This window comes from Mchenga conophoros, linkage group LG1 (assembly GCF_057382185.1).
Source record: "Mchenga conophoros isolate Kocher_MC1m ecotype Shallow Benthic linkage group LG1, M_conophoros_male_GT1.1, whole genome shotgun sequence".
Taxonomy (NCBI): Eukaryota; Metazoa; Chordata; class Actinopteri; order Cichliformes; family Cichlidae; genus Mchenga; species Mchenga conophoros.
In genome coordinates this window covers 34,290,866-34,306,486 of record NC_140526.1, presented here as the reverse complement: position 1 = coordinate 34,306,486, position 15,621 = coordinate 34,290,866, and the positions used below count along the sequence as shown (strand labels likewise).

General features: G+C 40.7%; 2 protein-coding genes across 2 annotated transcripts in view; both read left to right on the top strand.

Moving 5' to 3' along the window:
* LOC146583683 (protein kinase C-binding protein NELL1-like) overlaps positions 1-15,621 on the top strand; it is a 307,223-nt gene that overhangs the window by 108,950 nt on the left and 182,652 nt on the right. The window contains exons 6-10 of the mRNA XM_085275922.1: positions 4,538-4,610; positions 5,168-5,250; positions 10,026-10,160; positions 11,244-11,346; positions 14,594-14,667. Of these exons, the coding sequence (XP_085132048.1) occupies positions 4,538-4,610; positions 5,168-5,250; positions 10,026-10,160; positions 11,244-11,346; positions 14,594-14,667 (468 nt within the window). The remainder of the gene's footprint in view (positions 1-4,537; positions 4,611-5,167; positions 5,251-10,025; positions 10,161-11,243; positions 11,347-14,593; positions 14,668-15,621) is intronic.
* On the top strand, positions 12,318-13,204 carry LOC146583685 (uncharacterized). Its single transcript, XM_085275935.1, has one exon. It carries the CDS (start codon positions 12,375-12,377, stop codon positions 12,981-12,983), a length of 609 nt encoding a protein of 202 aa, XP_085132061.1. The 5' UTR covers positions 12,318-12,374; the 3' UTR covers positions 12,984-13,204.

Genomic DNA, 15,621 nt, shown 5'->3' with positions numbered 1-15,621 from the left:
TTATTTTCTCCACTGTAATTTCATAGCAGTAATTGTTGAATAGACACATAGACACAAATACTTCCATACCTGGATGAGCACCACTTTCATCAGCCATATTCATTCCTTTTCCCCATCCTTAGTCAGAACCAAACTTTAAATCAATCCTTCCCTTGAATCCAAATCCCAAAGGCCAACCAAAGCTTAAAGGTGCCCATAGGTTGCATCACTTTGAGGAAAGCCACTGGTTTCTCAGGAATGCAGAAAACTCACGCACACACACACACACACACACACACACACACACACACACACACACACACACACAGTGTCTATGTGTGCCATCTTTAATTATTTGGGCATGCTGATCGAGCCATATACTTCTAGAAACTGGCCTTTTTTGTTTGTGCATGTTTTTAGTACATTTGTACATTTGAAATTATTTGCAAAAGCATTTAAGTTACAGGCACAGAACGAGTATGAGCTTGACCTGGGGACTCCCTGCCTTGGTTTAACAGTATTTTAGAGGACAGTTTTATACCCAAATTGAGAAATTACCCCTTTTTTAATTCAATGGACTAAATATAATTGAACAGGTGATACTTTAGAAAAATTACCAAACTTAACTGTAGTTTTTAATTGCTTTCTCTCTATAGTGAAGCACACTGACTTCAATGCGGCTGAACTGACAGTTTTCAGCTTTATTCGAAAGATGTTAATATTCACATCAGATGAACAGCGTAGGAACTCTAGTCTGTACTCAGGGCCAGACTGAAATACTAATTAAGTCCTACAGTCTGGAATCAGCTCAGGCCAGTCTTCACACATTTAAAGCAGGTCACAGGCTGGAAAAATTTTCGAGAGAGTATTTTCTATTTTCTGTTTATTAAAATCTTTTATTCTCAATGTTACATTGTATCAAAGAAAACTCCACTGCAAATATCTATATCTCAGTGGTATCGTCTTGTTCATTAACATTGTTGATGCGATTTTGACAATGTTTTCAAGCTGAAAGCACACAGTCTGATGTGCACTCGTCTTTACCTCAGTTTTGAATCGAAATATTAATAGCGTTTGTCCTGATAAATCATGAAGGTAATTTAGTCCTAACAAACTGTTAACTCAGCCATTTAGTGAAGTGGAAAAAATTACCATCAGTGTTTAATTACTGTAGCTCTTTTCAATATGTCTGCATTTGTAATCAGTGACCAGCAGGCCATTCAGCTGACACTGGGTAAAAGTCCATCAAGGGCTGAGACACAAACACTCATGCGCTCACTTGCGTGAATCAGGTTGCAGTCATTAGTTATTGCTAGCACGCCTGCAAACACGGGGAATTATGCCCGGACAAGAGGTCAACCGCTGTACTGCTAAGTCACCCCTCTTATTCATTTCAAATCCAATGTGCATAGATAAAAAACAGAGAAAGGTGTCACTGTCCTATACTGTATGCAGCTTAAAATACAGCTGTGTGATGCTCTCATACTGCAAGACTGAGAGTGTGGTTCACAGACACAAAGTTTGACAGTGCAACATATGTACTGTATACGTGTATGTTTTAGAGAGAGAGGGGAGTTTTTATGACCTCTGTTCAAATTGCTCACTGATCACTGACAGTGATGTGCGGTCAGAGCTGCTGTATTACACCACTGGGACAGGCATCTGTGATCTACACCTTCATTTCCATTCGATGTGACACTGACAATCTTTTCTTCACCATCCACTGCCCACACCGCCCGTATGTGTGAGAGAAAGTGTGTGTGTGTGTGTACGCACGTGTGTGTATCCTCAGTCTGTGCTGCAATCCTGTTTGCCTAGAGGCTCCCTCTCTCTTTCTGTGAAATAAAGGCAGGTGTTGCTTGCATCACAAGGCCAGACCAAATGCACTGTAAATAGATTTGACACACACAAATAGCAGAGAGGACGATGCAGATTGTGCTTGCGGTATAGAATTCTAATGTTCTTCCAGCATGTGTTATCAGGCACCGCTTCGAAGGAATGGAGAGAGTATATTACCCCTGTGGTGCGTGTATGTGTGGGCAAACCTGCGTGTCACTAGTTCGGTTTTCCATTAGAGATGGTGCCTTTTTTCCAAGATTGTTCCTTGTGGTCATCATGAAGCCTCTATTTACCAGTCGTCCACCTCTAGAGATAGCCTGTCATTCAGAGTGATTGACAGCCAGTCTTTTAAAAGAGAGAACTTTCAGTCATAAGCCATATACTACTGCCTGTGTGTGGCTTTTACTCTAGTTCAGTTAAAACTGATGCTGTAAGTAAAGTACAAGAGTTAGTTTTTAAACAGCTGCGCTTGTGAATTCTGACCATTTCTGAAATAGTAGACACTGGTTCTTCAGCAGTCAGTTCCAAACTTCTTTTTAAATTGCTGTCTGTAGTTGAATGCTGATTCTACATAGTTTCTAACATTGCACTTTCAAACAAGAAAGCTCTCTGTCCTCTTTGATTCAGGTGTGGAATGAATCTATTGTTTCCAAGTGGAGACTTGGAAACAATAGAATGAGAATACAGACCCTTTTGTTATTAGTAAGCAGATATCTTTCCTTTCCTATAAAGTAGAAATTCTTCCTTGGTATTCTAAAGAGCTTGGAAAGAAAAGCATCTGGACTTCTCTAGGTTTCTTGAAGATGTTTCACCTCTCATCTGAGAAGCTTCTTCAGTTCTAAGAGCAATTGGTGGAGAGTCCCAGATTTTAAGCCCTGTGGGAGTGTCCCCAAGAGGGTCATGGACCCCCTATTGATCCTATTGAGCCTAATCACACGAGCAAAGGTGTGAAAATGGGTGTAGGTCACAATCAGCCAAGGTTTCAGGTGAACCATTGTGAAACCTAGGCTACGTCCACACTAGCCCGGATAGATTTGAAAACGGCGTTTTCGTCTGAAAACGCTCCGCATCCACACTAGCATTTTCAGTCTTTTTCACAGAGTTGTGCGCCCACAAAACGGCCAAAAACACTCACGTTCCAGTTCTGCACATGTGCAAAAGCGAGTGAGACTTAAGAATTTGAAGAAAAGCTATCTGGAGCATGTACAAACAGATATTAATCTTTTTTAGGGCTGTCAAAAGTGAGAGCAATCAAAACAACTTCTGTATAATGCCCTCCGCTATCTTTGTTTAATTGGTCACATGACTGCATCACATGCGTCATCGTTTTAGAAAGTCTGCGTTTTCGAGTGACCACACTGCTATGGGACAGCTCCGTTTTGAAATGTATGGGTTTGTGAGAGCGTTTTCAAAACGCTGCTTTTTTCCTCAGGGAAAACGCAGTCTCATTGTGGACGTAGCCCTAGTTCAACATTTATTAGACTCTGAGTCACAATATTGGTGAATCTGTAAAGAGTATTTGTGAGTTTGCAGCAGATCATCTCTCATTTCTCAGGTATAGTCTCACTTTTCAAAATTATATTAAACAATCTTGTGAAAAAGTCCATCGCCCTTTTCCTAGACATCTTCATCCTGATCATAGCCCTCATGTCCTGATTACTGATCCTTCATCAGGTCCTCAAAGTAGTCCTTCCATCTTCTCAGCACACTCTCTTCACTTATTAACACATCATCTCTTCATCTCTGTCCTTAATCACCTTAATCTGGTGCATATCCTTTCCAGCTCAATTTCTCTGCCTAGCCAACTGATGTTCATGAGCCGCATGTGTGAGCTTTGAGTGAAAAGTCTAAATAACTGACAGTTTTAAATGGATTTATTTTATTTATTGACCAAATTTACTTTTTTTTCTTTTTGTTTGTTTTTAGTAGTAATTGACGATAGTGAATATCAAACATGTATCTGCTAAACAGCAGTACTTTTTTTCTTTGTGAGCACATTAATGTGCTCAAATGGGATCCATTATGGTCTTCCTCATTTTCTATCGCACATGTGTCATCATAATGGTGAATGATGTCTGAAATAAAGAAGTCAGTGTATGAGCAAGCTATCTAGGAGTCAGAAGCTGAAGCGTTTTACTGCTTTAGGTGCTCTGTTTCAGACCATTTTTTCAACTCTTGGGTCTGTATGGTGTCAGTAGTGTCCTTATATGGTCGTCTCAGGCACGCCGCTCTAGCCATGAGCAAAGAAGCCACACCCACCTGCTGTTTAAATCTCCTGTACCGGGATTTGCCAAAGGCTGTGTTTAAACTGTTGTAAATAACTTGTTGGCCTGTAATCTGTGAAACATATGTCAAACCCATCTCCCTTGAATGATGAAAAGTCATTCTAAGCCACAATCAACATTCCTGTCACAAGGGTAGAATGACTCTGTTTACCAATATTTCACATAAAAAAACACACAGAAACATTAATTTTGACACAACACTGGCAGCTAAGCAGAAGATAGCTGGGAGGGGAAGAGGGCTATAGGGGCATGTTTCATACAGTGACGGGGTTTGCATTAAGGCCCACTGATAATTAGAGTTTATTTCTAAGTCTAAATCGTGAAAGCTACACTAGTCAAGCCCAAGAGTGTGATTGTGGAGATAGAAATGAATATGTCTTTATTTATATTGTCTCCTTTTCTCTTTTCACTTCACCCTCCCTCTCTGTTGCCAGGGCATTATTCAGGATGTGAAGCTGATTTTTGCTCCCAACGGCTACATCACACAGTGTCCAAACCTTAACCGTAGTAAGTACCGTGATTAAATTCATGCATAGTATTGAGTATTAACAACATGATAGAAAAAAAAACTTTAGTTTTATTAGTGTGTGCTATTGTCAGCTGGTGGTCACCTCTATGGAAAGCTTTGAAAGGCTCTGTCTCCTCGGGTAAAACCTCTCTCCATTTTTGTCTCCTTCCTCTGCTCTGGCAACGTGGCTTTATTGTGCTGTATATCAGATTCAGTGCAGCCTCTCTCTTTGGCTCCTCCATCTGTTTACTGTCAAAAAACAGATTAAGATACAGGGCCACCGCTGCACTACTGTCTCTGTCACTTGATCAATAAGGCAATCACACCTGGGTGCTTTATTGCTGATACTAACAACAGGCTCAATCCTAAGACAAAGAGTCTACAGCTATGTAAAGCTTCCCTTTTGTTTACTGTTGGGTGAGCTGTGGCCAAATAAATGTAGTCATTCTAATGACTTCTGTCTTCTCCTCTGTTAATCTCCTATTTAAATGCTTTCCTGTTGCTTTTCTTTTCTTTGTCTCTTCTTTGTTTTGGTGCTTGCTGTTCATCCCTTGAGCCTGTCCCACCTGCAGTGATTTTCTGAGCCTGGTGCAAGGCATCATGGACCTTCAGGAACTACTGGCTAAGATGACCTTGAAGGTACGAGCAAAGAATAACCTCCCACGCAGAAAACTGCTATAACTGAGTCACAAGAGAATTAGAACCCTAGGAGAATGTACAGTATGGTGTACCACCACAGTAAAGGGAGGTTTTTCAGATAAAAGAAACAGCCAATTTGCAAAATGCTGGCAACCATGTCTTAAAGGCTTAAATAAGGTACCAACTAATACCTTTTTCAAGTTGCAATCTGACATGTAAATAAAAAATAAATGAAAATGAATAAATAACTTCCTTCTTCAGTGCAGCTGGAGAAATCCAGCCCCTTTGATTTTGTTGCCGCTTCCACTGAAGCACATTGTTCTGTCTCTTCTGAAGTCAGCGTCTCGTTTTTGTTTAATTTCAACAACACGGTGCCCAGTAAAGAATAAGTTATTGTTAGGGGGAAAAAAAAGAAACCATAATCTGTCTTTAGAAAATATGATTATTCTGCCTCTTATTATTGTGAGCATGAATCAAAGTAGTTTTTAAAAAGAAAAATACAAAAGATAATAACGTGCACGGGAAGGGAAACAGAAAACAGACAGTTACTTTGTCCCAAATGGTCGTTCTGTTTTTACAGTTTTCACTTTGAATACAATTACTCCACAACAATAGAAATAAATGTGAATGCACCCACTTTGTTAAAGCTCCTTGGTCATGCAAATTACTTGTTTATAGAGTAAAAACGTTGATGGTAAACCTCATAGGGACAAAGTTAATCCCACTTATCAAATGTTCAGCGTCTAAACAAAATTTAGATTTGGTCAAAAAAATGACAGTGAAGTGTCTATAAAATGTGCACCTTTAAAAGAGAAACCAGCAAAGTCATCAAATACCTAACCCAGATCTTTCTTGTTATGCTTAGCACCACATGACCATGCCACCAAGTTTATGAATACAATATCTTGAGAACAAGGTGCTGTAGGATTTTCAAACTGATGCCATTAGTGCATCTCCTAAAATCTCTGACATGTTCAAATGTTGGTCACGTTTTTTGAAAATCTTATGAACACGATAAATCGAGAAAGATGTCACCTAGGATTTTCAAATTTATACCATACGAGTTTCAGTCTCAAAATCATCAGAGGTCAACTTTTCTGAAAATCACCTAGTATTATCAAATAATACCACAGGTGAATCTGCTTGGAGGCTGAGGGCAGCAGCACTGGCAGTGTTTTTTGACCAGTAGCAATCATTGGAAGCTATGAGATTATGATTTTGATAATGATCTTTATTTATTGCTTTCCAATGTACTGTTCTTTCTCTTGGTGTTTTACACCCTGGACAAAGGCCTCACACTATGCCACACCTTTACTGTTTTCAGTAGTAGCTAACTGTTTAAGCAGTATAAAGGTTTTCTATTAGGTTTGATATTAGGTTTTTCACACACATAACGGACATGCGAACCAGGGTTCATAAAGGTGTCATGAAATGATGACTGCACTGGTACAATCAGAGGTTACCAGGCAGCATGCATTCAAGCTTAGAGCCAAATTATTATTATTATTAACCTTTATTTAACCAGGAAAAGTCCCATTGAGATTTAAAAACCTCTTTTTCAAGGGAGTCCTGGCCAAGAGGCGACAACATGTTGAAATTACAAAGTTAAATTACAAAGCATGACCCATTTCTAAGACTGAACATCTGCATAAATGAATGCGTATGAACGTGTGCTTGTGTGTGCGTGCGCACTGCATGAGTGAGTGATATAAGGTGAGAGTGGATGAAACAAAGACATCTTGGTGGGTGGTTGAGCTGTAGAGTCATTTTCGGCGTAAATAAGGATGAGATGAAGAACATTACCCCACCGGTACCTCCTACTTCACATGAGTGCAGCCTAACCTATTGCCACGTGACCTCACTGCACGTACAAGCCGCAGCAGGGAGAATGCAGTCATCTCCACGGCTAAATGGCTGTCTGCCTCTGTGATGTGGAAAATAGAGGAATTCAGCATGAGGTGAATAATTGCTTGGTCCTGAGCGTGTGACGTGGAGTGTCAAGGTGGGGTGAGATGACAACGCATTTGCATGCATTACACCTGAGATGGAGCCCGAGGATGTCTTTGTGCCAAAAAGTATACTAGACAAAGCTCAGGACCTTTGTTTCATGATACCACAGCATGCAGTATCAGTATTGATCCAGTTTTGTTTCCCCATATTTAAAATTTTGATTCGCTTCAGTTACTAAAAAGGAAGAAAAAAAACATGATGTTTACTCGGATACATCCAAACTAACGTTTGGTATTCACCCATGTATGTCATTTCAGTTCTTGAAGTCAGCAGATATTAGACGTCTCTGAATTTTGGGTTGAGTTTTCAAAGATATTTCTTATTTTGTGGAGCAGCATATATATGTTCTTTATTTTATTTATCATAAAGCATCATGAATGAACCATTCAAGCTAAGATAAATATTCCCTTTAAAACATTTGCTCACATAGAAATAGTGAAAAGTTGACTGCTTGAAGTTGCTTGGGCATTACCGCAGGGCCAGCTTCAAAGCTTCACAGAGGCAAAAACCAAATGATGATAATAATATTAATAGGTAACATTTTATAATATGGGCCGTGACTAAGGGAGCAATTGCCCTGTAATTAAAATAAATTTAAGTACATTTTTATTGAAATTACAATGTAGTTATACTTTCATAATACAAATCTATTTGAATATGTTTATTTATATATCTACAAATACTTAAAGGTAAGCATACTAGAATAAGGAGTATTGAGTCAGGTTTTTACTGAAATAATTATACTGTAAGTAAACTGAAGTATATGTAAGTAATTTTACATAGTGCATAAGTAAATTTAAGTATTGCATAACATCAGGTATTTTAAAGAAAAGGAGACAGATTATTCTGTAAGTAGGTACTTTGTTGTAAGTACTATCTAAGTAACTTTAAGTTGTGCATATGTAATGTATTTTACAGGAAAGAAGAAATAATTACATTGTAAGTTAATTTAATTAGTGTATAAGTACCATTAAATAATAACTATTCCTATAAATATCACTACTAATATTGGTATTAGTAAGCGTAACCCAGCGGTCTGATCCTGCAGTTTTAGAAGGTTAAATCCAAAGGATAAGTATTTTTGAATATAAATTTCTATAATATATACATGTTCTCTCAGTGTTCTCTCTGTTTACTTCGGCTTCCTCCCACAGTCCAAAGACATCCACGGAGTTAATTGGCAGAATAGAATGGCTTTACTATTAATATGAATAATGATCTATGGAAACCCAAAATACAATTCATTAATTCCTTCCTAATTCACTAAAATGTGCAGATGAGCCCTTTTGCAAATTAAATACCAGCTTAATGTGGTGAAAATCTTCTATATTAACCTCTGCAAACTGTTTTTTTTTTTCTGTCACTACTGTAATCCCAAGTGCTAAAGCATTACCATCACTTGAATTATAGATGCACTGATGCATTGAGTTTCAAACCAAATCCCAATGTGTGTTTGTTTCATTGTTCCAACTAAAATATGATAAGCGCTTAACGACAGACAATTCAGATCTTGATTACAAACAAAATTTAATTAAATGTTCATTGGCCCAAGACTCACTGGTCCCCAGAATATGATAAGATTGAACTTTTACGTGCTTGACATATCTGTCAGACAAGCAGGAACGGCAACAAGTGATGAATGACGTAAATATCATAATGTGAGGCTTCTGGTGTGTCGACTTTGTGTTTAGCTGGGACTTCACACCTCTCTCAGGCTGTTGTATCCACCATAGGAGATCCATGCCTGTTAACCTGTGACTTCTTTATGCATCGTCACGGCGCCATTTGATGCTCACACTGTACAGGAAAGGTATTCCTCTGTGGTGCCTCAAGGCAGCCTCCGAGCCTTTGAAATTGCTTTTCAAACATTTTGTTTTTGGGCTTTGACAGGACATATCTCTACTATTCATAACTCGCACAGCATTCCAGCAGCCAGCCGAGACTTCTCTAAATGAAGTAAAAGGCCTCTGTGACATCCAGCATTTTTTCTTTTTTCCTGAAAAGCGTCTATCATTTCCCAGCTACTCCTGTCTTTTTGACTCTGAGACCTGGGCAGCTCTCAGAGGAGCGAAGTGGTGGAAAGGCAGGGTTGCAAACCGTCTAAGTAGACCTTATAATTTCTGAGTGCTCAGATCAGTTGGAGTTTTCAGATTTCTCCAGCTTCCCATCTATGAAACAGAACTCAGATTTTGTGTGTGTGCGTGTGTATATTTTGTATTTTTTAGGCACATGTAATATACACATAAACCCAACAAATTTTCAAATGATAACTTGAGGATAGTGGGTTAATGTACAGGTAATCCCAAGCCAAAAAATCAAAAATCTAGGCTAACTGAGTGGAATAAAATATCTCAAAGAGAAAAGAAATCTGATTTTGGTCTACTCCAACCCGTGTGCCACACAGTTGTCAGTCAAAGATGCTTCACTTGTGTTGAGAGACAGCTGTGAGGAGTGTCAAGCAGGAAATAAGCTGAGGAAGAAGGGGCTGATCAGTGTGTAGGAATATAAGAAGGGTGAGGTGGGATCGAAGCTGTTAGTCCTGTCATTTCTCAGTAGATTATAGCCTAAGGTCTCAAGCATGAGCTGAATGATGATGACTTATTATTCTATGTGCCCTACTAATGAGTGGCTCCCGGCGGAGCACCTCGCGGTGAAAACCATCCAGGGCATGCCAGGGGGATTATGGGGAGGGGATGAGGGGTAAAACCAGCATGCGCACTTAGACTTCTGATTTCATTTTGTGACTCTGGCGATTCTGTGTACAGCTGAACTATGCTGAGTCTAGGCTGACCCAGCTGGAAGGATGTCATTGCGAGAGGACCTGCAGTGCCAACGGTCTGGTCTACCGGGATAAGGAGCTGTGGGTAGAACCTGAGAACTGCAGGAACTGTGCATGCAAGGTGAGTGCCAACCTCATCCTCAAAGACTGAGACCTTGGCTTTTGGTTATCTACTTTCAATTATCACACCCTAAAAACCTCCTTATCAAACACTTTAATCTCACACTGGTGACACATAATAGTGCAGCAGCATCTTACGGTCCTTTTTCTCTCTTTAATGCAGTCTTTCCAGCCACCATACCTGCCACTTAGCTCTCTTAACTTGCCTTCCCATCAGACCTCCTATTCACCCAGCCCGAGCATCATCTCTCTCTGCCTCCTGCCCGCCTCCTAATAAGTGCCCCCTAATCAGCCTGACTGCCTGCACTCATACATAGGAGCCAGATTTTAAAATGCAGTGAATCAGGCCATCGCTGGCCTGGGAGAATTAGACTTGCTGCATCATTGCACATCAAGCACAGGGTGAAGTTTTGTCAGTCTGGTTTCCTCCCATGGACATGCCATTAACTGATAACCAGGGTGTCCCAGGGAATCATTTCAGATGACTCTTGAAATGAAGAGGCGATGGCAGAGAGCGAGGTATCAGTCTCAAAAATTAAGACAGTCCTTCAGAACCTCGACTGTCATCAGGCTACCCTCATTCAGTCTCTACTGTGTGAATAATCTGTTTTCAGATTACATGGCGTCATCGTTTGTTCATTATTCTTAAATAGCACAGCTGTCAGTTTAAGAGTAGTTCTAAATATAATGTTATGAATACCGGTAGTTTGAACACGTCGCGAAGAGCTCTTTAAACCTTAGCTAAGGTTAAAAAGGTGCTCTATAGGTGCAAATAAGGTGTAATCAACAACTTTCAACTACTGCAAACCTTAGTGGATAAAAACATGTATCACACTATATGTGTTACAGATTTAGTGGTAAAAAAAAAAAGTCCCCAACCCCCAAGCTAAAGATTTAAAATGACATAAATACTTAAGCAAATGTATTCTATATTGAGACACAGAAGGGAGGAGACATACATTCAAAGTGAATTTTACAGCAGTGCCATAGGCAAGACCCTTATGTTCACACCGAGCTTTGGATTTTTTCTTGTAATGTTTGTTTTTATTCATTTAAAACAAAAGAATATCGCCTGCTCTTACAGAACGGTGTGGTCGAGTGTCGCAGGATTTTCTGTCCTCTGGCAAACTGCTCAGAAGACTTGTTGCCTGTACATGTGGATGGAAATTGCTGCAAGACATGCAGACGTAAGTATAATGAGTAAGAACCAAGCCCGTGAACAGAAGTTAATTTTTCTGTTCATTTTGTAGTCACTATGACCCAAAATGAGTGACTACGACTCAGGAACAAAGTGTTTACAGAGGTCGAGAAAAAGAGCCATTTTTACAGACATGTTAATTGGGTTCAAAATTAGGAAAAACTTGGCGTGATGCCCTGTATCTGCTACCTCTTTTAGGCTATAAGTGGCTGAGAAGTGCCTGATTTGCTTTGTTCATTTGTCACTTTTTGGAATGAGCTCTTCTTAGCTTGCTATCTTATGCTTTCGACACCATCTACACCATTACTTTTGAAGTGCCAAAGCAAGAGAAGATTTCTGGTGTTGCCTTTTTGCAGCAGTGTAACAATGTCACATTGTTCCTTTTCTTTGCTAGAGAGAGACAGCAATTGGCACAGCCACAAAATATAGCTTTTAGGTTAGATAAACTAGTGTTGTGTCTTAAAAAAATCCCCTTATTGACTCACTATTCACTGTAATGGATAGCTAAAGACTGACTCAGTAATAAGGGGCTAAATTTGAAAACCAATTGTTGCCTACTGGTCGCTTCAGTATCAGGCTGTGATGCGGATGCACTTGTAGCTATGGACTTTGTTAAGTTGCTTTTTCATGCTTTTTTGTTTTTTTACCAAAAGCTTTGGTGCTTGCTTCTAATAAGCAATTTTGTAGCCATGATTGAAAGCAGCAAGGATTGCTGCAGGTCTCTTTGAAAATATGATGTATTCACAGTGTTTACTTGGTCCAACCAACAACACAAACCTCGAAATTAGCAAAATCAGCTAAAGCAAAGCAGGAACTTTGTACATCTAAACCAGGGGTAGGGAACTCCAGGCCTCGAGAGCCGGTGTCCTGCAGGTTTTAGATATCACTCTGGGTCAACACACCTAAATCTCACCCTTATCTTCCCTGCTTCGCCTCTATGTTCTTGTCTTGTCTTGTGTGAATTTACTTTCCCTGGAACAGTCTCTCACTGTCGTTCTCTAAACCTAAAAGAGAATTATGGATTTGATCAACTGGTCTCTGAGTGCTATTGACACCCTTTTCTCAACGAGAAGTCGGGGCTCGGGAGAGCCTGAGTGCCCTGGAGGGACTTTCCCTGCCGGTTACATGATGGACGGGTGGCAGAACTGGAGGACCGTGTGCCTGGCGGGACTGTCGATCGAGGATGCTGAAGATATCTACCTATTCGGAACCATGATAACAGGGTTCATGCTGATCGGCGTTGGCTTAGCCCTGGTTTATCAGAGAAATAAGAAAGCGGAACCGGCTGTTCAAACCCCCACAAGGCTGCCCGCTGGATTCGAAGCGACGGGACGAGGTGCGACCTCTCACAACGAACGTAATATGGTCAACACCTTGGAGACGCTTACAGCTGCTGTGAAGGCTCAAAACAACACCATTGAGCGTATGAGGGGAAACATCAGAGAGAGGCCTGCTCAAAATGAGACCCTTGAGCGACAGTTGGAAAACATCGTGGAACGGATCACTGCAGTTGTGAGGTCTCAGAATCAAAAGACTGACAACACCACGGAACAGAAGTTTGATACCATCATGGGGAGGCTCGCAGCTCTTCAACGGGAGATCGAGAGACCAGCCTCGGAGTGCTAGAATTCGAGCTGCTCACAAAGGAGAAATCAACAATATTCAACATTTGGACACCACGGCCCCAGCTGCAGGCCCAAGGCTGGAGCCCACCAAAACAACTCCCTGATAACGACTGTGTGATGACTATTCTTCCCGCCCCATGAAGGACACCTGGATTGGCTGGAGGACTGTTTACTTAGCCTGATAGGCCGAAGGACACTGTCTCAGCTAAACTATGGACACGCACACACATACACTTACATTGATAAGCACTCACTCATCCCCCTCCCTTTCCAACGCCTTCGATGCTTGTGCCCTACCGGGGATGATAGCAGTCAACTGGACCAGCACAGATGCTGCAGGACCGGATGCGCTGTCTACGCCGGCTCTCTCTTACCCTTTACCCGCCCCTGTTGCTTGTCTCGTGTTTCTATGGTGTATTGATAGTCATGTGCTTTTGTGCTGAGGTGTTTTTTCTTTTATCAAACTGTTCTCCCACTAGGAGCTCAGTCTGAGTGGAGTTTTTTTTCTCCTCCTCTTACCTCATGTAGTGTATTTTCGTTGTTTTTTTCCTATCAGCCTACCTTCTGACATGTCTGCCCAATGTGATGTTTGTGTAAAGTTGGTCAGAAGGTTCCTTTGTGAGTGCGCATGCGCCATTAGCGTACTGCCTGCTGTAACCCCTAATTTCCCTCGGGATGAATAAAGTATTCTGATTCTGATTCTGATAAATCAAATGATTAGTTCATTACCAGGCCTCTGGAGAAGTTCAAGACATGTTGAGCAGGTAATTAAGCCATTTAAATCAGCTGTGTTGGATCAAGGACACATCTAAAACCTGCAGGACACCGGCTCTCAAGGCCTGGAGTTCCCTACCCCAGATCTAACCAGATAGATACAGTAGGTGCAACTTTTGTTTTTTTTAATGTGTTAGGCTGGGCTGTTGTTTCTGGGCAATGTTCTTCTGACACAGTGAAATCAGAGTAAGCTATGGGCCGAGAGCGAAGATCACAGTCATCTGATTTTTATGGAAGCTGAAATAGAATCACTGTAAAAAGCACACAGGGGTCTGCTTACTGCTCAGAGACAACTGTCTTCTTACTATACTGCAAAAACACTGAATCCCCAAAGTACAGACAGCCTTTGAATAATTTCAGCCTCCTCTGCTTCTCCCTCCATTCACTCCTTCCTCGTCTTCCTCCCCTGTGAACATCAGAGCTCTGGCACAAACGAATGATGGAGCGGCGCTCCGGAGCTGCGACTGAGTGCTCCACAGTCCTGCACCCCGGAGAGGAGAAAAAGCAGGACTTCATATCATATGCTTCACTTTCTATTTCTGCTTTATCACCAGAGGAATATGCAGAAGAGACTTCCTCTGTTGTATTCTTAATGCGCTGTTACAGTTCCTTTCCGCTTGTGCACACTAGCCAAGAACAACTTTGTTTCAGATGGAATTAACTATGCAAAACTTCAGCCTGGAAACTTTTTTTTTTGTAGGCAACCTCCAGTTCTCAGTGTTAGCTGAAGAATTTATTCAATTTCTGGTATTTCATAGTTTTTGTGCTTACCCAAACAAAGTGATATAGAAATTGTCTTGTCTTGTTGTTCATTTATTTATTTTTTTTTGCCTGCAGCAAAATGTACCTACATGGAACAGACATTTTCTGAGGGACAGCGGTTTTTGTCCAGGAGCTGCCGGGAATGCAAGGTAACTCGTCTTTTATGTTTCCATCCTCTCCCCAGCGTTTAGTCTTTATCGTGCAACCACCAGACAACGCCTCTTTGGAACTTGAACATGCAGTGCTCATGTGTGCGGTGGACTGCTCGGTGTGTTATTCAATTAACCAGCAGGCCTTATTAGTTTTCCCACCCTCCTGCAATCTGTTCAATCTGCCTTTTTTTTCCCCCACCGCTCTAATGGCGAGATAGCCAGGTAATTAGAATAACTTATGAACACGGCAACACAAAGGCCTGATTTGAATCAGAGCTTCATCATTGCGTAGATTATAATTGAACTCATTATTCCAGTTCAGCATAGAACAGAGGTGGGCTTTCTCCACTGAGAAGCCATTTATCTTTAAAGGCACTATTTTAAGGAGAAAATTAGCATTTTATGCATATAATTGCTTACAAAGACCCAGACATCTGGATTCCTGGACTCTTTATTAGCCCTTAGAGACCCTGAAACATCATTAAACAACAAATGTTTGTTTCAAGCAATTACAATCATATTTACTCCTGGACGTAAGATCTGCTAAAAGTCCAATTTGGGCATATTATATTTAAAGGGGGGTTAAAAATGTGTTGTTTTTTTAGCCCTCTTGGCACAAAGACAGCCTGATAGTTTTAATGTGTGTAAGTCAATATGTGCATTTTTTTTTTTCTTTTGTGGTGACATGTCAGATTTAGCATTGATCTGATCTGATCCTTCTTCAGATTTTTGCTCTGGCCTCTCACCCTGGGAGGGGGAGAATGGGGGAAAAGCAATGACATATCTGTATGTGTGTCATACAACATGAGGCAGAAACACAAAAAGAAAGAGAAAAGAAGGAAAGAGAGGACCACTCTAGGCCAAATTATGAAGTATTATGATGCGTGACATTAGTCATTCTGCTCGGCAGCTTCAAACCATTAGTGTTCATTTAAAACTCTGTTAGTGCGT

Coding starts and splice junctions, on each gene's coding strand:
- LOC146583685 (XM_085275935.1), top strand. CDS start 12,375: ATGGATTTGATCAACTGGTCTCTGAGTGCTATTGACACCCTTTTCTCA.